This window comes from Balaenoptera physalus (genome assembly GCF_965194825.1).
Source record: "Balaenoptera physalus genome assembly, chromosome: 16".
NCBI lineage: Eukaryota > Metazoa > Chordata > Mammalia > Artiodactyla > Balaenopteridae > Balaenoptera > Balaenoptera physalus.
In genome coordinates this window covers 83,255,820-83,278,266 of record NC_138898.1, presented here as the reverse complement: position 1 = coordinate 83,278,266, position 22,447 = coordinate 83,255,820, and the positions used below count along the sequence as shown (strand labels likewise).

Genomic DNA, 22,447 nt, shown 5'->3' with positions numbered 1-22,447 from the left:
GTTTGGGGGGCAGGGGGCGGGGGCCGCCTCAGAGCTGCTGGACTCCGCAGGTGAAACAAGGTGACTGCCTCTCTCCTGGAGTAACCCGACAGTTCTCAGAAGCCCCACCTGCAAGCCACAGTGCTGGAATTTTCTCTATAGAGGGTCACTCCTGTGGGTTAAGCATTGCCCTTCCCATCTGTCTTTTTCAAACATGCAAATGCTGACCAGTGGGGTCACGTCTCCAAATCACAACTCCTCAGTGGGTTGAGTTATCAGAAAAGGGTCCCCTGGGTCTGCTCCTGTGGCAGAGAAAGGGAGGATTACACAGGGCAGCAGAGAGACAGACATGGTTGGATTGGAATCTCAGCTACTCTACTCTTCAGCTGTGTGACTTGGAGCAAATTGCTCCACTCTTTGAGCCTCTGTTTTCTCTCCTGTAGCCTATCTTACAGGATCATGTGGGATATAACAGGTTTCTCTCCTTCCTGGTTTCTACATCACGAGCTGAGTGGTGGAGGTGCAGCTCCTGTTTCCTGTTTCCATCTTAATTCCTCTCCTAGCTGGACCCCTGAACCTCCTTCCTTTCTCAGCATTGCTCCACCCCCTTGGCTCTGCTGAGCCCGCCCACAGTGGGGCACACAGCCAACCCCAGGTGACTGCCTTCCACACTGTCCCCTAGGGCTCCAGGTGGTCCTCTGGACCGGGGCACATGGGGATCCGGGTTGGTGGGCTGGCGATGCTTCGGGGCTAGAGGCTTGAGGGCTCTGATGAGGGGCTGTTCAGCTCCAGGACTCAAGTGAGTCTCATTTCCAGCCTGTTTCCCCATCCAGGCCCACTCTTTCCCCATCCAGGCCCACTCTTTCCCCATCCAGGCCCACCTTTCCCCATCCAGGCCCACTCTTTCTCCCAGTGGATGGAAGGCATCACATCTACCTTGTCACCCAGGACAGGAATCTGGACATCTTCTTGGGTTCCCGCCCCCCTCACCCCTCACAGTAGGTCAGTCATTCATTCTGTCACTGTCCCTGTGCCTCACATCTGTCTACCCCTAATGGCACTGCCTTTGCCCCCAGCTGCCCTCATGACACCAAGAGGTAACTGATAAGAAGGAATCCCAGGTGCTTGGGAGAAGGAAATGCCCTGGGTTCAAATCCTGCAGGATTAGAGGGCTGAGGGGGATCGCCATTCCTTATATAATAATGATGATGATGATGATGATGATAAATCAACCTCCTTCAGTCTGGAGGTTTGTAAATAACCATTTAAACCCAAAGAAAAGGGAATTCCTCGGTGGTCCAGTTGTTAGGACTCAGCACTTTCACTGTCATCAGCCTGGGTTCGATCCCTGATCAGGGAACTAAGATCCCGCAAGCCGCCTAGTGCTACAAAAAGAAAACAGAAAACACAAAACAAACAAACAAAAACAACCCAAAGGAAAGAAAATCAAATATAATATGAAGCACCTCTAAAGCTCCCTCCTGAGAATGGAGTCCTTCCAAGTGACAGATAAAGATCATTCCTGGGGGTTGGGAAATTGAGGGGGGAGGGCCCAGCCCAGGGCTGCCTGGCATCCCCACCCCCACAATAAAACTTGGGACAGGTAGGGCTCCTGCCCCAAGTGAGTGGCAACAGATGAAGATTGTCTCCTCCTCCTCCTGCAGCTGGCCCAGGACCGGGCCCCCCTCTACAATTTCCTGCTCCTCAAGATCACGCACTTTAACTGCTGGCTGTCAGGGCTGACCCAGGAGGCCCAGGGGTCCCACCCACCCGCCAAGATCTCAGCCTGCCCCGTGGGCCGGGTTCTACAGGCTGGGCTGACACTGATAGAAGTCCCAGTATGGCTGGTGCAGCGGGCGCCCAGGCTGGTGTGGGCAGGCGTGCTGGGCTGTGCCCAGGCCTCGGGCCCGGCCCCGAAGCGGCTGGGTGCCTGGGAGCAGCTGGGCCTGTCTGCGGCCACCTGGACAGACCTGCTCTTGTCATGTCTGCACAGCCTGATGCTGGCTGCCGGGCTGCCACTATTGCTGACCTGGAGACTGTGCCAGAAAACCCACTGCTGCAGCCTGGGCCGGCTGCCCAGGAAGGTGGGTGGGGTGGGTGTGGGACAGGCTGGGGAGGGCAGGCCTGGGGCACTGGGCCTGGTCTTGGGGGGGGTGGAGCCTGGCAGCAGGTAGTACAGCGTGTGAGCTGCTGGCTGTCACCTGCCCATCCACCTGCCCCCCCCCAGGCTCTGCTGGAGAACCGCGCGGTGCTGGGGACACTGGCGCTGCTGAAGCGTCTGCACTGGGGGGTGGAGAGCACGGCAGCACTCACCTCCTGGCACCTGGCCTACCTTGTCACCTGGACCACCTGCCTCGCCTCCCACCTGCTGCAGGCTGCCTTTGAGCACGCAGCCCAGCTGGCCCAGGCCCAGAAGGCCTCGGGGCTCTTGTCTGAGTCCCCGCTCCCTGAGCCCCCGGCCCCCGAGGTGGGGCCAGTTCTGCCAGAGCCTGGAACTCCTGTAGAATGAATGTGTCCCCATCTGCCTCTCCTGTCCGATCTGGCCTAGGGTCTCACTCTCTGTCCCTCTTCCGACCTGGGCTGGGGGTGTGTGTGTATGTGTGTGCGTGTGCGCTCGGGCATGTGTGTGGGTGCACGCGCGTCCTAGGGCCACCTCTGGGAAGGAAATTACCTCCTGTGAGCACCTGATATGTGCCAGGTAACCCTTGCAGACACTTTCCACACATAATTCTGTTTAAACCACTTACCAGCACAGGCATCCAGATGAGAAAATTGAGCCTCAGAAGGCTGAACCTTCCCAAGGTCCCTGAGTAAGTCAGGGGAAGAGCCAGCACTGGACCCTAGGTTTTTTCATTTCCTAGAACCCCTAACTTTATCGAGGTCCATGTCCCTGCTTCTCAAGACTGGGTGCCCAAGGCTTTAGGGATGATGGGTAGTTAGAGACTCTGGCCTCTGGGGGGTGCCAGGGCCTCACATTTCAGAGATTTAGAAAATTCCTTTGAGGAGTAGTTACTCCTGGGCCAGTCTGCAACTAGCCCATGCATCCACTCACACACTTGGCCTCTCATTTTCCCACTCATCCATCCATCCATCCGTCCACCCACCCACACACCTACCCATCCATCCACCCACTCACCCACAAATCCATCCACAGATCCATCTCCTCCAGGGAGGGGGAAACACCCGATATCTCAGCACTCAGCCCTAGCTGCTCAGGTCCCACTGAAGGGGTGCTGATGTAGCCAATGCAAGCTCAGGCTGCAGTGGGTCAGATCCCCCTGACGGCACTCTTAGGTGAGTGATTCTGTGAGAGGAGGGGAGGGACGGTTTCTTGGGAGTTAGTGATCACCGCTTACTCATCCCCAAGCCTGAGGGCGGTGTGAGTGTGGGAAGACATTCTAGAGAGCTCTGCCCTGCTTTCTCCTTCTCCATTCTGGTTCCCAGGGAAGTTAGGGCTGGATTCCTGCCCTGCCTCTCATGTAAACCTGCAGATGGCCCAGGGTGGGTGTGGGGTGAACTTCCAGGCCCTTCTTCTGAGTCTGAGGGGGCAGGCCCGGCCTGCCCCTGTGGGGAGACTCTGAAGGGCTCCCAGCTGGCCGACCAGGCAGAACACCTGCTGGGGAAGGCCCTACAGGGTCCTGGTGAAGGGGTCAGCAAACTGGGATTCCAGAACCCACACACAGCACGCAGGGAAGCTGAGGGCAGAAGCGTGTGACATTGGCCCACAGCTGAAGGTGGGGACGGGGGGATGGGAAGGAGGCCGCAGAGCAGGCCTGCGGAGCTGAACGGCCTTTGAGCTGCCAGGGACCAAGATGGTGCTTGACAGGGCTGTGGCCTGGGGGTGGGGTGGGGGGCTGGGGAGCTGGGAGGCAGGGAGCAGGTGGAGAGGGGCCTCAAAGGCCAAGAATGGAGGGAGGTGGCAAGTACCTGTGCCACCTGGGGAGACAGGACAAGGTCTAGGATGGAGCTGGGCACCAGTGTTGAGGCTCGGGCAGCCCTTGGCAGTGGACGGGGGTGGAGGGTCATGGGAGGTGAGGGGAGGGGGGGTATTTTTTCCTTCTACTAAAAAAAGTTGTTGTTGTTGTTTTAATTACCTGAAGTACAGAGATGTTAAGGTAAAACTGTCTCCTTTTCTCTGGTTCTAAACTTCTGAGAAACAGGGTCACCTGTGTGTGGAATATCTTTCCAGTCACAATATAGATGCAAGCCTGCGTGCAGGCACACAATGCACCCATAGATTGTACTGATAGGGATCCAATCACACTGTACATATCGTTAGGCCTCCCCTCTGGGCCTCAGTTTCCATGTCTGTGCAATGTCGGTGACCTGGTGATCCCCGATGAGACAGCCAGCGTTCAAGGGACCTCAATATCCTGGACGCCCCAGCTGGGAGTTAGTTGGTCGCCAGCTGTACAGCAGGGATCGGCCTGTGCAGCTCCATTGGGCTCTTACACGAGCTGAGATCTGGCTGCATGAAGCTTACACTTCCAGGCCCTGAACATAAGTCCTCCCGGGCCTTCCCGGGCCTTCCCGGGGCCCTGGCATCACCGGACCAGGGCTTGGGAAGAACGGAGGAAGGTGCAAATCTGCGCTTGGCTTTTCCTCACAGGCAGTGGGAAGATCAGAGGCCTCTTGGGGTCAGGCAGCCTCAGACTTGAATCCCGGACCCACCACCTCCTGTCTGTGTGACTTTGGGCAAGTCCTTAACCACGTAAGCTTCAGTTTCCCCACCTGGGAACAGGTACAACCATAGCCTTGGGCCTCACTGGGCTGTGCTGGGCCTGAGCATGAACTGTGCCAGGTCTGGTGTGGGAGACGCTAGGAACCGCAGCTCCCTCTCCTGGGCATGCGGCCTTCCCAGGGGCCACGGGGACCTTGTTCTGAGGTCGAGAGGGCGGGTGATCAGTCCATCTGTCTCAGGCCTGAGAGTGTGGAGGGGCCCTGGCCTGATGGAGGAAAACAAGTGGGGGACGGTGGGGGGGAGGTGCGGGCAGCAGGGGGGGCGGGCTGGCTGCAGGGCTGGCCAGCAGCTCCACGCAATCTGTCTGCTATGCAGTCCCAGGCCTGGCCTGTATTTATTTATGCTGAGCGTGTATTTATATCAACCCCTTTCTCATTAATAGGGCAGGAAATGGCTGGAATTGTTACATACCTGGCGGCCCAGGGGTCCCGCTCGGCCAAGACACACAGGGCCCGGGACGCCCAGCCACGATTGTGAGGGGCCTCCTCCTCAGCCCCAGGCCTAAGTCCCTGGCCTTTCATTGACCCCCAACCCCCCCTTTGCATTGAGCGCCCATCTACTTCCTTGGGAGCCTAGTCACCCCCTGAGCCCACAGCCCTCGGAGCGGGGCTCATTTCAGGTCTGTCCCTGTCCTCCAGCTCCTGAGCCCATCCGAACCCCAGGAGGGCCAGTGGTGTCAAGGTGCATCTCGGAGGATGGGGGAGTACTGGGCTAGACCCCAGGCAGGACAGCGAGAGTATGGGATGAGAAGTCAGGGGATGGGATCCTGGAGTCCCGGGGTGTGGGTCTGGGCAGAGCAGGAAGTGAGGGGATGTGAGAGGACCCTCTTGAAGCTTGGGGGTCATCCCCGGGCTCTGCTCCCCACCAAGCGGAGCTCCATGTAGGCTTGGACAGACCCTGCAGCCCACGGAGGGTGTGTCTGTGTTTACCACCCAACAGGGGTCTGACAGGGGGTGGGGCTCACCCGTGTCTTGCCTTCTGGGCTGCCATGGCTAAATGAGGCTTCTCCACTCAGGGCCCGGCAGCCCCCTCCTCGGCTCTCACACTGCTCGCAGAATCAAGCCAGCATCTCTCTCCAGGCCCCAGCTCTTGGGCGCCGGCCCCAGGTGGGGCTGCCAGAGCTGAGAGGCGCGGCCCCCTCTCCAGAGCACTCGCCTGACATAACCTATTAGCACATCTTGCCTCGGCCACCCCCCAGCCCGCCCAGGCCAGACTGTGCTGGTCCTGCTGACCCCCTCTGGGCTGCTTCACCAGGGCAGGGTTAGAAGGCATCTGCGGGAGGCCCAGCGCCCCACGGGGCAGCCGGGCCTGCCCACCCCTCTCCTCGGTCGGGCCCAGCGGCCTCCTCTAGGCTGGGGTTCCCAGCAGTTGCTGTGGTCAGGTGGGCCTGACCTCCAACCTCTGCCCACTGTGGCCGCCATGCCCTCCTGGTTCAGAGTCCAGAGCTGGGGCCACTGTGCAGACGTGGGGACTGAAGCTTGAAGAGGATGAGGGGCTTCCTGGGGGCCTGCCCTTGGCCTCCAGCCTTGCCCTCTCAGCCACACTGCTAGGGTCTGCTGGAAGGCGTGGTGGAGGGCGGCTCCGGACATGGAGGAGGGGCTGCCACAGGGGCCTCTGGGCTCCTCTAGGCTGTCCCATCATAAGGACAGATGCGCTATGTGGGGAGAGGAGGGTCAGGCCCAGGGACGGTACCCCCTCGGGGCTCCCTTAGGAAGGCTTTCCTCAGACACTGTGTTGCTCCCCCAGCCTGCAGAGCCCCAAGCCCGGGCCAGGGGCTGGTCCCTGGTGCTCCTCCAGCCCTGCCTGGCCCGGCCCGGGCTCCTCTGGGAGCTCCCATCTCTGAGATGGGGGCACCGCACCCACACAGGAGCCGTGGGGAACCTACGTGGCAGGTAAGGAGTTCACGTACGGCTTGCGTACACTGGTGCTCAGTGAGCAGAAGCACCTCTTTTTTTTTTTTTCGGCCGCTGCCACATGGCTTGCAGGATCCTTAGTTCCCGGACCAGGGATCGAACCCATACCCCCTGCAGTGGAAGCAGGGAGTCATTTTTTTTTTTTTTTAACATCTTTATTGGAGTATAATTGCTTTACAATGGTGTGTTAGTTTCTGCTTTATAACAAAGTGAATCAGCTATACATATACATATGTTCCCATATCTCTTCCCTCTTGTGTCTCCCTCCCTCCCACCCTCCCTGTCCCACCCCTCTAGGTGGTCACAAAACACCGAGCTAATTTCCCTGTGCTATGCGGTTGCTTCCCACCAGCTATCTATTTTACATTTGGTAGTGTATATATGTCCATGCCACTCTCTCACTTTGTCACAGCTTACCCTTCCCCCTCCCCACATCCTCAAGTCCATTCTCTAGTAGGTCTGTGTCTTTATTCCCATCTTACCCCTAGGTTCTTCATGACCTTTTTTTTTTTTCTTAGATTCCATATATATGTGTTAGCATATGGTATTTGTTTTTCTCTTCCTGACTTACTTCACTCTGTATGACAGACTCCAGGTCCATCCACCTCACTACAAATATCTCAATTTCGTTTCTTTTTATGGCTGAGTAATATTCCATTGTATATATGTGCCACATCTTCTTTATCCATTCATCTGATGATGGACACTTAGGTTGCTTCCATGTCCTGGCTATTGTAAATAGAGCTGCAGTGAACATTTTGGTACATGACTCTTTTTGAATTATGGTTTTCTCAGGGTATATGCCCAGTAGTGGGATTGCTGGGTCGTATGGTAGTTCTATTTTTAGTTTTTTAAGGAACCTCCATACTGTTCTCCGTAGTGGCTGTATCAGTTTACATTCCCACCAGCAGTGCAAGAGGGTTCCCTTTTCTCCACACCCTCTCCAGCATTTATTGTTTCTAGATTTTTTGATGATGGCCATTCTGACACCAGTCGGAAGCGGGGAGTCTTAACCACTGGACCGCTAGGGAAGTCCCCAGAAGCACCTCTTTTCAGCTTGGTGGCTGAGTGCCTGGGGTCGGGGGCGGTGGGCGCCAGTGGTCTGGGGTCTGTTGCCTAGCTGGGCTCCTGCCCCTCCGCTCCCCATTGGGGCAGCACTGTTTGGAGGAGGAGGAGGCCGAGGGGCGGGGCCTCCAGAGCAAGGCTGCATCCTCTGAGGTTCTCCCGGGGCTGGACTGTGTCCCCGCACCCCAGGGACGCTGACTCGACGGTCAGGGCAGCGTCTCCTCCCACTGCTGCCCCGGCTAAATCCTAGGTCACCTAAGTCTGCGGCTGAGAGCGTCTGGGTAGGGGTGGGGAGAGGCAGGCATCCAGCCCTGGAAACTGCACCCCCCAACAAGCTGCCTGTAGTCTGAGGGACTTCAGACCCTTCGTTCCCATTGGGGTCCTGCCTGTCCCTGACTTGCATGACCCTGGGCAGGTCCCTGGGCTCCGTCCCTGCTCATGAAATGAGGCAGGGGCCTCTGGGCGCGGTGGCTCCTGGGTCAAAGTTTTTGTGAATCCTGAATCCCTCTTGGCCCCTAGGCCTGAGGGCTAGGGTTCGGGGTGCTGGAGAGGGTGTGAGGAGGGAGGCCCTTTGGCCCAGACCTCAAAGCCCCAGGGCCCGGGGGCCTGGGTGCTGCCGCTGAGCCCCAGAGCCCTCCTGCTCCGACTGCACACAACTGGAGCTGCATCCCGCCCCCACCCCAGGCCCACATCTGGAGCCCAAAGCCAGCTAGCGGCTAAACATGGAGCGTCTGGGCCCCGAAGAGCCTGCTCCCAGGTTAACGCAGCCCATCTGGCCCCCGGCTGCTGCTCTGCTCTGTCTCCACAGCGGAATGCTGGCTGCACGTCTGGAGGCTGGAGCCCTGTGGCCATCCCGCCTCATCCCACGCCCAGAGGGAGTGGAGTTGGTGTTGCCTGGAGTGCCCCGCCCTGAGGTGGGGTTCCGGTGTGTAGAGGACTCCCTCTTCCCTTCTGATGTCACAGCTCATAGGGCTTCTCCTGGGGGCTGCCTTAGGAATAGCTGAGTTTTGACATAATGTAGACACATGTCCCCTGATGGGAGTGGTGACAGCTGCCACTCTGCACCAACTCAACCGGCAGCCACGTGGCATTGCTTGAAAGAGCCTGTAGGGCCTCCAGGATGGCCTGCCTGCCCACCCCCTCCTGGGGTGCCTAGGGTACTGCAGGGTGAACCACCCATGGGCTGACAGTGGGACTTCACTGGGTCCCTGTCATGGAGTACACCTCACATTATGTGCCCACCTGTCACCTCCTTTCTACCCCCTTCTCTGCCAATACGTGTGCTTGGCAGGATGGGGTTAGATGTTTCCAGAGGCCCCAGACTCAGAGAAGAGAGCCTGGAAAAGCAGGTGGCCTGAGGGTACTGGGGCTGGTATGTGGGACAGACCACCTCGGGGCAAGGGGCTCCTGGGGCAGAGACACAGCATGGGGCCTCGGGGGGAAGAAGGCAGGTCTGGGTTGGAGGAAACTTTCGCGCCATGGGCACTGCCCAGCGGTGGCCTGGACTGGTTCTTCCTCAATGGGGGACACGACCCTTCTGACCCCACTGGGGACATGGGACCCTAAGGAGTGAAAGAATGTGGGATTCTCAAGTGATTGTGGTAGTGAGCTCCCCGTCACAGGAGGATCCAAGCTGGCAGGGCTGCTTACCGTCAGGAAAATGGCAGAGGCTATTCTCACAAAGAGCCCAAAGCTGTGTTAGATAGCTTTCTATCACTATACTCCAACCCTATAATTCCAAGTATCTAGAATTCTGAGACTCTGAGCCTTCTGTGACAGGAGGCACAAACTGCCATGGGGTGGAGGCCAGAGATTTGGCATGGAGGGTGGTGGGGGGAAGCAGAGGAGAGAGGCACTGGAAATGCAGAGAAGTGTTGCCAGCCTGTGGCCTCGGGCTGAGGGCTTTGCTGCCTCCCCGCCCAGAATGGCCTCCGCTCTGGTGCTGGCCCAGCCTCCGAGGCCTGGGATGCGAGCACACAGCCGGCCGGTTCTGCGTCCTGTGGTCAAGCTTCACTGGAGCATCACAGGCCCCAACTGAAAGGAATCCTTTACTGTCGTAGCCTCCAGCCTGGAGGGCCTGGGAGCAACACGCAGTTTAGACCACAGAGATCCATGCCTCCTTCTGCACCTCCTTACTCATGGAAAATCTGAGTCAACAAACATGCAAGACGGAGACACAAATAAAAAATAACGAGGGCAAACATTTACTGAGTATTCACCAGGGGCCAGATACAGTTCTGAGGCCTTTGCTTGTATTAACTCATTCCAGCCTCCCTGGAACGGGGTACCGTTGTTATCATTAATCCATTTTATAGACGGGAGCCTGAGGCTTAAGGTCCACTCAGCCATTGGGTGGCAGAGCTGGGATTCAAATCCGGTGGTCTGCCTCCAAAGTCTGTGTCCTTAACCACTGCTCCTCACTGCCACTCTGCAAGTGGGGTGGGGGGGAAGACAGAGAGCAGATGTAGAGATGGATGGGGTTGGGGCGTGGGGCCCTGAGGGCTCTGAGGCCCTGAGAAGGGATGCTGCCATGCCCAGCCCAGGAGGGGAAGCAGGCCAGCTCAGTTACAGGGGTCATCCTGTCCTGTCCCCCAGGCCTTCAGATGAGGTGTCGGGCATCCAAGGGTGCATCCAGCCCTGCCTTGTCAAGCTTTCCAAAGTCAGAGGCAGCCTTTGCCAGGGTTGGAGCCAGTTCCCCTGGCTCTCCTGGAAGGCAAGAACCTGGGGCTGCTAGGGCTGTGAGGGTCAGCCCTGAGCCTACCTGCTCTGTGGCCAGTGTCCTGGGGGGACACCTGCTCCTGAGGTGGGGGCAGTTTCTGGAGGGTCACTCAGAGCTTCCAGGGCTGGGGCTGGCGGTCTCCATGGATGTGAACGTGTGTAGGGGGCTTCCCTCTGTCCACCTCTGCTGCCACCTGACCTGCCAGAGGAACTAAGCAGACAGAAGGAAGAGAGGGCATTCTGGGGCCATGGGCGTCATCTGTGGACAGCTCAGACGGACCTTCCTTGTTCCACTGGTACCTTCTTCTTCTTCTTCTTCTTCTTCTTTTCTTTTGGCTGCACTGCGCAGCTTGCCGGGTCTTGGTTCCCTGACCAGGGATTGAACCCGGGCCCGGCAGTGAAAGCTCAGAGTCTTAATCACTGGACCGCCAGGGAAGTCCCCACTGGTACCTTCTAGTAACGTCTCTCACCCAGAGCTCCTGTCTGTCTTAGGCACGAACATAGCAGCCATCCTCACTGGGTACTTCCTTTGTTCCAGTCACCACCATGAGGACTTGGCCATAATGGAATATCTCACTTAATCCCCACAACTGTGGTAGGAAGGTGTTATTATCACCCCCGTTTTACAGATGAAGAAACTGAGGCTCAGAGAAGGTAAATCACTTCTCCACACAGCTAAGTGATTCAAATCCAGGGCTGTCTGACACCCCCACCCTTCACTGAGCCCCTAATTCCCACCCCTGCCAAGAGGGCCGGGAAGAAACCTACCCCCATTCCCCAGACTCCTGGGGCTGGGCCATGCTTTCCAGAGCCCCAGCCCGATGCCCCCCGTTCCCTAGCTGGGCTGGCTTCAACCAGGCTCAGCCTGGCCTTTAGGGGCTGGCCGGGGGCCAAGGAGGAAAACAATGGGAGAGAAAGGGAGCGGAAACCCTCTGGAAGTGAGCGGGGAGGGAAGCCAGGCTGCCAGGGGGTTCTGGACAGGCTGGGTCCCTGAGTCCATGGGGCCGGGGGCAGCGGTGGGGGTCAGGGTGCCCAGACCATGCTTCCTGTGTGCGTCTGAGGTGCTCTGGTCCAACCCTGAATGGGGAGACCAAGGCAACAAGGACCCACATGTGTCCCATCCTGTGGTCTTAGGGGTCTTGGCTTTCTCTGGGGGACCCCTAGCCTGAGGAGAAAGTGGAGGAGACCCCTGGAAAGACCCAGATTAACTTGCCTCTGCACGGCTGAGCTTGGCAAGAGGAGGAAGCTGCTGGTTCAGCCTTGACAGCAACTCCTCTGCCCCCGGGCAGGCTGAGAATGTTGGGAGAAGGGGAGGTGGGCTCAGGGCCCCTGATTCGGGCTGCACAGAAGGCCCTCGCTTGACCCCCCAGCTGGCCCAGCTTTCCCCACAGGCTCACCAGGTGGTCTTCCAGTGGCCCCTCCTGGCCCCTCGTCCCTTCCCCAAACCCTTGGGTGCTGTCCTTTGACATCCATTATGTTATTAACTTGGGGGAGAGCACAGGTCACTCTGAACCCAGGGCCCTTCTGCTGCTGCTTGCCAAGGCCCCAGTGCCTGGACCACCTGCTCTGTGCCCATCCTGGTCCCCAGGACCAGGTCTCTCTTAGTCTCGGTGCTCTGGTCACCTGACCTGAGTGCTCAGGATAGGAGACTGGTCCTCAGAGTGGCCTTTGAATGCTGTGACCTGCAGCCTCGCTCACTCAGGGCCATCACCTTGACCCCCAGGATGGCAGGGTCCAGCCCTGGTCTAGGCATCCGGGCTGAGCCCAGGTTTCCATCTGTGACTCTGGACTGTCAGGTCAGCAGCTCTGGTCAGTTGGCCTGAGGGACGCCATGGCTGAGGGCTCTGTCTCCAGCCCCTCACCTGGGGGTGTCCCTGCCTTGTTCCCCATCCCAACAGCCCCTGGCCTCACCTCAAGTGCGTCTCTCTCCCTCTAGGGGCTGCTGTCCTCTGGGCCCTGCTCCTTCCCAGCCCTGGGAGGGGCCCTCAGGGGCAGCGCTCACCACTCACATCTGGGGGGAAGGAGATTATGGTGAACAGGCGTTCAGGGTGGTGGGGGCCTGCCCTCCTTCTCCGTCGGCCCGGGGGCCCAGCTTCCCCTCTGTTTCCTCCCTCTGAGCTGAGGATTGGGATGAAGGGCTTTGACCATGCTCTCAGTCCACCAACACTGTGGAGGCCTCCTTGGTGCCAGGTGCTTGGGGTGAACCCTGGTTGTGCTGTTAACAGGTTCTGGTGCCTTGGATCACTTACTTCCTGCTTCTGGCCTCAGTTTTCCCCTCCGAGGAGTGGGGTTGGACTTGAGATGTTGACGTGGCCTTCCAGCTACTGCTGGGGTGAAGCTCACCTCTCGCCCTTGTGTCCAGGCCACAAGGCGCCCTGACCAGTTCCCGAGCTGTGACCGTGGCAGTCTTTCCAGTCTCCAGGCTGGTGGGCCTTGTCACCAACAGTGAGAGGGTGGGGCTGGGGGGGTGGAGGTCTTCCTGCCTCCCCTCTCCCCCTCTTCAGGGCCAAGCAGCAGGGAGCTTGTGAGGGAGTGAATCCTCCCAGACAAACCAGGTCAGTCAACAAACAGACGACCAAAACAACAAGGAAAGATTATGAAATCCAGATTCAGGGAAAGAGGCCACTCCAAGCCTCTCTCCAGGACAGGGGGCAGTGAAATTGGGCCAGGCCTGTGGGTCAGAGCTGGCCTGGCCCAGACTATTTTTGTACTGTCTGGGGGATGGGGGCTGATGAAATCCCAGCTGTGTTTCACCAAAGCACTTACCCCTTAAGCTTGGGCTCCATGTGGTGCAAATTCATTGTCACTTAACTCATCACTCAAGGCTCTGAGCCGCACCCCTCCCCCCTCCCGAGAAAGACAAAAACACACAGTCTCTGGCACAAGGGGGAGGTGGGCGTAAGGGGCTGTGACAGGCAGGCTGGGTGTCTTGACCTGAGCTGCCCCCGGCAGGCGGCTGGCCCCTCCATCTTCCCGCCTCCTTCCATCCAGCCCGGGCTTCCTCAAAGGCAGGCTGCTGTGCAAGCCCCACTAAGGTCAGGTTGGGAGCCTGGGGTCACTGACATCCTCCCCACACCCCCAGCCAGCGCTGGAAACAGGAACCGGACGAGCCCCGAAGTCTGTGCGCAGGAACGCCTGGAGGTCACCCCGTGGCAGTGTCACACGCGGATGTGTCCGCGCCAACAACACAGGCGATTTCCATCTGCTTTATCTCCTTGTTGCTTTTCACGTTTGTCCGCTTGTACCTGGTGTTCTGCACCTCGGGGCTGTGCTGGGGTTGGTGAGGGGAGAATCAGACCGGATGGGAAGCGTTTCCGCCAGGGCATTTAGTCTTTATCAGATGTGGGGACGGAGACCTCTGCTTTTACAAACTGCACTGACCCCCCTGTGGCTTACTGAGCCGGGTGGCCACGTCCGAGGGTGCATTTGGTGATGGGATCCCCCAGCCTGCCCCACCCACATGTGCACTGATCCCTCAAGCCCTTATTTTAGCCGACACCAGAATGGCTTTTCTCAGGAGCTTCAACTGGGACAGAGCAGGCCCCCAACTGCCATCTTATCCCATTTTGGGTGCCTCTCTCTCCCCCTAGACTGTGAGGTGCAGGGCGGGGGGTGACCCACCCTGGATCCTCAATGCCTGGTACGGGGTTTGGCCTAGAACCCAAGTGCGGCAAATGCTTGTTGAATGAATTAATACATTTCTCAAGTGACCTCAAAGTGCTATTTGCATTATCTTCAGGCCAGATTTATCCAGAGCGGCGGCTCTCCAGATAAATATTGACAATCTGGCTTTTGTATATTCTGCAGTCAGGGACAAAGCTCCCTTTCTGATTTAGGCAAGAAGGAAAGCTCCAGTCCCTAGAGACAGATGACCCCTGAACTCTCCTCTCGCCACATCGGGGATGCCTGTGACCCCCTTTGCTCTCGTGACCTCTCTGCTGGGCCACCCCATTAACTTTGGTTTCTGGTCCCCAGAGGGAGGGGGGGCAGCAGGGTGGAGCTGCAGGATTTTGCTTTCCTGGGCAGGGTCAGGCAGTTCCCGAAGCAGCGGAGTTGTTTGGGTGCAAACATTTCCCTGTATTGTCCGGCTTCAGAAGGCAGCCAAAAGTCTAGGCAGGAGGGAGGGAGCGGCAACAGGATTTTTCTCCCCTCCATCCCTAAGAAGACAGGAGCCTCAAAGCACACATGTGGGGCTTGGGAGGTCATGTCAGGCCCAGGGGGATGCAGAGGAACGAGGAGGAGACAGAATAGGGGGGGGGCTCAGCTGGGCAGGGCTGGGGAGGCAGGTGGATTGATCTTTGATTCAAGTCCAGCCAAAGGATGAGGCTGCACCTGCCCCAGGGGATGCCTGGAGATGCTGTCATTTCCTTGCAGGCTGGGTTTTCCAGACCAGCCATGGTTTTCTCTTCGGATGCAGCAGATAGCTGACCTCCCCTCTCGGCTAAGCTTGCCCCTCCTCTGAGGCTTCTGCTCTTTGACACCTTTTCCAGGGTAGGTGGCTATGAAGATGGGGCCTCCAGGAGGTTGAGAGAGGGATGTCTATGCAGTATGTTATTTAGGTCTCAAAAAATGCCTGAGTTACGGATGGGGAAGCTGTGGCTTGGCAAGTAGCTGGGACGGGGAGAGCCCAGAGCCCTCTGCTGCCGTAAGGTTCCAATGCCCAGACCACCCGCCCCTGTGGATCTCCAAGGTCCCTGCTCTCTCTGTCTTGGGGCTTTTTAACAAGATGCTCCCCTGACTTCTGCTTTTCCTCCCTGGAATTCCAGAAAGAAGCTCCTCTGTGTCAGGATGGCAGTGGGCAATGCCGCTTTGCATTTTGAGTGTGTTTCCCCAGTGATGCTTCGTGGAATGTTCTTTTGGGAGAGAAAAGAAGATTCTGGACCCAGTAAGCTGGGGAAACACTGGATCTGACAAAGTCAGACAGGCTTCTCTCTTGCGGGACTTCTCAGAGCCTTTAAGTGTCTACTTTGCTCTACTAAGAAGGAGCCCCAGTGTGCAGTGTTTCCCATACTTATTTGATACTGGTGCCATTTTTCCTCCTGAAATCTTTCCTAGGAAAAGTGGGACATACTTTGGGCCATGCAGGTTTTGAGGACACCTCAGGAATTCTTGGACTTGAAATGTCAAGTCACCCAGCAGAGATGGTGGCTGTGGGTAAAGATGCTTCTTTTATCATGTCGAGTGGGAAATTATCCTTTTGACATGGGAGGAAGTTGGCCAATGGAGGTTCCCTGGTGTCAAGCAAGTGTGGAGATCTGGCCACAGGATTTGCCTTCTTTTCCTTGGCATTGAATGGAGAAGAGCTGGCAGGTGGACAGAACAAGGAGGTAAGGACAGACCTTGTTCGTTTCTCTAATTTATTTTGAAAATATGAGTCATGATTCAGTCATCTGTGACCAAGATTGGGCAAGACCCAGGCAGTTGTGAAGTTGCATTTCACTCATCAAGTTGGTGTGAAGTTCTGGAAAGGGCGATCCCAGCTTCGGGAGAGATCTGATTCCAAGAGCAGATTTTGGGATGAGTTACCAGGACTCAGGACATGCTGGGTTCTTACCATGTAGCTCCCTGTCCCCTCCTGACAGCTGGAGTCCCTGGACCCCACTGGCAGGCTCAGTTCTGCCCCAAACTCTGGGGCCGGGCCTGACCTCAGCTAGGACATTTCTGAAGGAGCCAAGTTCAATGTCCAATCTTATGTCCTGGTTCTAATAACGGAGGCTCAACTTTGCTCCCAGGGCCTCTCTCATCAATTCTTCCCCAGCATAAGAGTCCTGAACCCCAGCTGTGTGCTGGGGACCTTCTTGCCTGCTACTGGATGTCCCCAACTGTGCCCTCCTGCTTGGTTCCCAGGTCCCAGATTCCTGACACTAAATCCCACTGACCTGCTGGACCCCCTTCCTCCCATCAACTCTGGCTCCTTTTCCCATCTGCCTGGGCCCCAGGCCCACTGGATGGGCTTTTTGCAGGTGATGTTGTCCGAGAGTTCACGCCACCTCAGAGGGAGTGCAGCTGCTCAGCCCAGAACTCTTCCCGTCTGCAGCTTTCTTGGACGCCAGCCAGGCAAGAAGGAACCATTCAACTCAAGCCTGGGGATAAGACCAGGCCTCTTGAAACTCATTCACTCACTTGTTCATTCATTCAATTACTTATTATTTCTATCAGCGTTTGTGGACTCAGGCAAGATCACACTCTAAGTCAGTGGTGCTCAAACTTGAATGGGCAGCACAGGGCCCTGCAGGGCTTATTAAAACACAGACCATTGATTTAGTAGGTCTGTGGTGGGGCCGATCATTTGCATTTCTAACAAGTTTCCAGGTGATGTTGATGCTACGAGTCTGGGGACCACAAAGAGGGGAGAGGTCAAAGCTATTATCAGTAATAAAAGCCCACCTATGGACTATCTTACCAGGCCATTGAAACCAGAAGCTTCCACAAGAGAGGTCTGGATGGAGTGAGGCTGTGGAAGGACCTCGACCTGAACGGGGAGAGGAGAGACGAATCGAAAGACAGACAGGGACCCAGAAGGCTGGTTGGGGACGCAGAGGACAAGTCTGTCTGTTTCCTTGGCTGGACCAGCCCTGGAGGTCAAGGTCTGGGGCAGGAGGGAGGCAGGCAGGCCTAGGAAGTCTGGGGCCACGCAGAGCGGAGGCTGGGATTCGGCCTCAGGCCCAATGCACCTGACCCGTATGTCTGGGAACAATGGCTGGGCCAGTGCTGCCTGGCCTGCTGCCTGGCACATCTTTGTTTTCCTTCCCGGCTCCCATCTCCCCGACCTCTCCTCTCTCACTCTCTCTCTGGCAGGCCCATCCTGTCCGCTGGACCCTGGACAGCACATTCCTTCGTGCTGATCTTTTCCCGGCGGCTGCAAGCACACGTTCTCACAGTGAGGCTAGAAGAGAGGCCAGGGACTGTGGCGATGCGGACGGAGGCTCAGGCAGGCCTCCCTGGGGTCCTGGCCCCTCACTCAGAGACCAGAGGGCATCCGGGAGGAGGAAGAGGTTCCCTAGTACCCAGCCAGCCCTGGGAACTTGGACCGCTTCCTCCCCAACCTTGTGTTTCCTGCTGTTAGGTGAGGACCAGACATTGCGGGCCCCATGCACAGCCCCCTCTGTAGAGTGTGGCCCTGGTCCAGTTGGCGCTGGGCATGATCTGTCCCCCTTGGAGGAAGGCTCAATGCCATAGGGGAATGGTCCCTTCTGGAACAGGACCTCCCCCTGGGTCAGGCCACCATTCCTGAAAGTCCTATACTGCCTCTCTCTTCCCCATACCTGCATGGCCCCGACATTCAGAGGGACCTGCTGTCCAGCCTGGCAGCAGAGAGGTTGGGGGCTCATGTCCTGGTCTCCCTGGAGTCTTTCTTGAGCTGTTTATGCCGGGCCAGGTCTCTGCCTTGGGGTCAGGTTCAAGGTTCAATTTGGGGTCGGGGTCAGGATCAAGGTTTAATTTGGGATTGGGATTAACATCAGAGTTCAGCCTGGGCTGGGCTCAGGTGTCAGCCTATATTTCAGGTTGGAGTTCAGTCTGAGAGTGGAGCTGCGGTTCAATTTGGTGTCAGGCTCAGTCTGGGGTCATGGTGGGGCTTCGCCTATGGTGGGTGTTGGGCACTCCGGGTTTGGGGTCAAGGCTCGGACTGGCATCAGACGAGGTCCTCAGTGTGTGGAGCTGACTGAGGCACGTGTGTGTTAAAGGTGATCCCTGGCCCCTCCCCACTGTCTCCCTGCCCCCAGTGACCCCCCCCCCCCAACCCCTCAAGCTGTTCCCTGACTCCTGAAGCCTCATAACAGGGCCAGAGGCAGAATGAGGCCTGGGGCTGGGCTTGGCGGCTGGAGAGGGTGTCCGCTTTAGCTCTTTCTTCAGCAAAATGTGTCCTGATGCCTGGGCTGGGCCCAGGGACACAGCCTGCAGAAACGTGGATCTGCAAGAGGATTGGAGGGGGGACGGCGGGTGGGGGCCACTTCTAGAGCTCTGGCCTGGAGGGAGGGGCTGTCCTGGGCAGGGGAGGGAGGAGGGGCAGGCAGGACAAACCTTCCTGGGAGCCCACTGGGGGAAGGTCTGCAGCCAAGGAGGCATCTATTGTCCCTTAGTGGCCGATGGTGCCACCTCCGTAAGCAAAGGGCCTCCTTCTGTGGCGTGGAGCCTCCCACATGACAAACGTGGCTTAAATGTTAGGGCTCAGTACTGGGGTCAGTAAGAGGTCCCAATCCTGGCACTGGACTCCAGATGCCCTGACACCTGCCCAGGAAGTGACACCTGCCCTGCTCATCAGCAGGGCCCCAGAACACCCCAACAAGCCCTCTGCACGCAGGAGGGCAGGTCAGAAGACCGAGGCTGCCCTTGGCCTCTGCTCCTTCTCTCGCTCTCTTAGCACGGCCCCCTAATCTGGCCTCCTCCTGTCAAAGCCGCAGACACAAAGAGAAGCCCTAACTGACGTCAGGCGAAGCGTCCACAGGGCCTCTCTCTCTCCCAGAAATTTGACTCCGGTGCCCAGTGTGGATGTCTGTGGTTTTTAAAAGGTGAAAACGGCCCATAACCCTGCTTCTGTGTCTCCACCGAAACCTGGCAAGATGCGTAGTTTGGGGGAAGATGGGCTCCAGGGTCCTGGTCCTAGACCAGAGTTGGGCTGGACCGGTGAGCCCCTTCCCCTCTCTGAGGTTCCCCCCCGACCCCTCTCCCTTGTTCCAGCTCACTTGCACACCCCAGCATCCCACGCTCTCCCGCTGTCCCTAGCAGCTCCTGCCCCCGACCCTCCTGCCCCTTCTCCTTCCTCCCAGCTCCTCTCCATGGCTAAGGCCCTGATCTTCTGGAAACTTCCCATGCTGAGGCCCATTGCCCAGTCCCCCTGGGGGCTACCTTGTTCATGGATCTCTGGGTGCCCCTCCCCGCTGAGACCTCCGCCACACCAGCCCTGAGCCTGGACACAGAAGGTGCTCAGTGAGCCTTTGCTGGCTCAGGATGGATAAATTCCTCCTCGAATCTGCCTTTGCTCATGCTTTGCCCCGCTTCGATGTGGACATTTGAACCACCGATTTCTGGGAACCATTCTGTGCTGCGAGCAGGGGCTGCTGGGAGGAGCCCAGGGAGCCAGATGGCCATTGTACCCTCGGTCAGCGTGACCTAGTCCAGCCCAGGGGTGGCCCCTCCAGGCAGCGGGCTGTGATGGCCAGGCTCTTTCAGGGTCAGCACACGGTCATCAGGCCAGTCCTGCTTCCTGATGCCTGCCCTGGGCACTAGAGCCCCTCTCTTGGCATCAAGGGGCCCACAGTCCAGGATGCATGTGGAGAGGAAAAATCCTCAATCTCTGATTCTTGCTCCAAGCCTTCTCGATTTCTGCTGCAGCCTCATGGCCACTGCCAGGCTGTACGATGACTCCTGTGGGCCAGGGTCCCCCACACCATGGTCAACCTGACCATGACCTTGCCTTACTTAATCCCCTTGGTTTCCTGTCATTTATGGAATATGGTCCAAGCTGCTGACGTCAGCCACCCACACCCATACTTTCTATTCCCTGTCCATTCATCGCTCCTCTGGCTCCTGCCAGGACTGTTCATATCGCTGAGGCTTTATCTGGTCCCTCCTCAGGCCTCACATCTCAGCTAAGGCAGGGAAAACCTGCACCTCTGCCTCCCCAGGTGCCCCACTAGAACTTGAGGGCCCCTAAGTGTGGTCGGTATCTGGGAGCCCTGGGCTTGTCCTCAGAGCGCTGTGCCATGAGTGTCTGAGCTGCTGAGTCACTGTGTGATCTGGCAGGAGCCAGCATCCTTTGCCCCCTTGTATTCATGAGACCACTGAGGCCTGGAGAGGGGAAGCGACCATCCCAAGGTCACACGGGCGGTATAGCTCACCCTCTGATTCATCTTTGCAATTTTCCTTTTGTCGATCTGTTGTTGTCTCTACCTGGGCTCCCCTGAATGGGCTTCACAGAGGACTGGACTGTTGGGGAAAACACCTCTTCCAGGAGGCCTTCCCCCAACTCCCCAACCTTCCAAGCCATGGACACAGGCTGCTGACCAGATGCCTTGGCATCAGCTGCCTGGCGTGGTACCCGAGAGCATCCTCATCAGAATCTCACCTTCACCTCTGTTGCCCTCTGACCATGGGCAAGCCCTTGTCTTTTTTTTTTAAACCCCAATTTACCTTTTTTATAGAACGAAGGCATTGAACTTGCTGATTTCCGAGGCTCTGCTTTGGAACTGGGGGTCGGTCAGGCACGCAGAGCCCAGGGTCTTGGTGGCTTCCTGCCGTCAGGACAAAGTGTAGCCGGAAGAACTCGGAGTGGGAGGCAGCAGTCCTGGGTGAGAATCTGCATCAACCTCTCAATAACTGTGTGGTCTCAAGCAAATTCCACTCTGGGCCTTCATTCCCGAAGAAACGGGGAAACCTGCCAGGCTTGGCTTCCTTCAAGGGTAATTAAGCGCGACCGCGGCTTTGAAGGTGTTTGCTGAGTTGAACAGCACCGTGCAGGTGGATGCACCGGCTCCGTGGCCCACAGGGCTCCTCCCAGGGCCCGGCTCAGAGAGGCTGGACGGACGATCCCCACGTGGCACCCTGCCGAGGGAACGTGGCAGGTGACCGGACGCTGCGTCCCCAGGCGACTTGTGCGGGCAGCATTCCCGGCAGTGCATGCTCTGTTCCCAGCTGGTCCCACTGCTGGGCAGCCCCCCCCCCCCGCGATGGGAGGGAATGGGGGGGCCACCTGGCACTGGCCCAGCCTGGCTGGCCTCCCACCCCATGTTTTGTTCGCAGAGTTTGGAATGTCCTGGGACGCGGAGCCAGGCTCCCTGGGGAGACATTGGTGCCATCTCCTTGATCTCATTGCTGGACAGGTTTCTCCCTCGTTGCAGCTTGGGACTCGGCAGGCTCCCAGCCCCAGCTGCTGCCATTCCCACTCCGTCTGTGTCTGTCCCAGCACTGGCAGCCAGCAGCCGTGCAGCTGGGAGCTGGGGGGCTTCCTGGAAGGTGGGCGGGGGCGGTTCTCCCAGGCCATCTGCCGTGGGCCCTGGGCATGCCTTGAACAGGCTCTCTACAAACCCTTTCCAGCTGCTCTTATTCACAAACTCCTTTGCCCGTGACCCCCTGATACTGGGGGTCTGTTTGAAATGATGCTCTCAGGACCTAAGGGACTTGGGAGGGGCAGAGTGAGCTCACTGCTCGGACTTCTGGTCTCCTTAGAGGGACAGTCTGTGCACAGAGTGAAAAGACACGTGTATATGTGTGTGTGTTTGTGTGTGTGTGCGTGCGTGTGTTTGCACATGCATGGAGTCTTTTTGAGTTCCTAGTTTTTAGTATCCCTAGACTTGATTCATTGCAGGAAGAGGTTGGGGGGGAAGGGCTAGGGAGGTCAGGGGTCTAGTTCAGGAAAGAGTCCATCCTCTCCTGGACAGCACTTGCCTCTGGGTGGCTGGACGCTCCGTACCCCGACTTGGGCCCACCTGGCTGGAGAGAGGTACGGTGTGACCGATCCTGTGGTCAGAAATGTGCAAATGTGTGTGTGTGCGTGTGCACACACACGCACACGCACACACACGAGTCATTCCTGAGCCCCCAGGTCAGGAAGGAGACTGAGTCATCCTCGCCTAGCTACGGGACACTCCTGGTGTACGTAGCTCACACCTGGCTGGGTCGTGCGGCCTGGGCATCCTGGCAGTACAAAAGGGAATCCTCTCTGGGGGCACAGATCCCTGGAGGGACCCTTTGGTCTGTCCTCAGCTTGGGCAATCCCTGCCCTGATGTAGGTCAGCACCCGCCCCAGGCTCGGGTAAGCGCTCTTCTTTCCACATCGTTAATGAGGAGACTAAATAAGTCAGCGCCTCTGGCAGGCCCCCTAGCCCCCCAGCAGCCTGGCTGGAGCTATTAATATTCCCCGTGTTTATGATCCCCCTGGCCCTGTCGATAGGCTCCTCTCTCTCTTCGCTGTTGGAATGAATTTTGTGAATCAGAAGGGGCGGGGGTGGAGAGGCAGCCTGTTGGAATCCAGGACGATGACATCTCCACCTCCTCCTGCGGCGGGTCCCACTCACTAATTCTATAAAACAGT

General features: G+C 57.8%; 1 protein-coding gene across 1 annotated transcript; it reads left to right on the top strand.

Annotated features, from left to right (window-relative positions):
* Positions 1 to 1,033: 1,033 nt before the first annotated feature.
* TMEM270 (transmembrane protein 270) lies at positions 1,034 to 21,716 on the top strand (the record flags this gene model as incomplete). The annotated part of the gene is made up of 5 exons (XM_082429164.1): positions 1,034 to 1,076; positions 1,615 to 2,063; positions 2,207 to 3,273; positions 15,472 to 17,820; positions 17,851 to 21,716. 3 exons carry the CDS (start codon positions 1,034 to 1,036, stop codon positions 2,486 to 2,488), a joined length of 774 nt encoding a protein of 257 aa, XP_082285290.1. The 3' UTR covers positions 2,489 to 3,273; positions 15,472 to 17,820; positions 17,851 to 21,716.
* Positions 21,717 to 22,447: the final 731 nt, after the last annotated feature.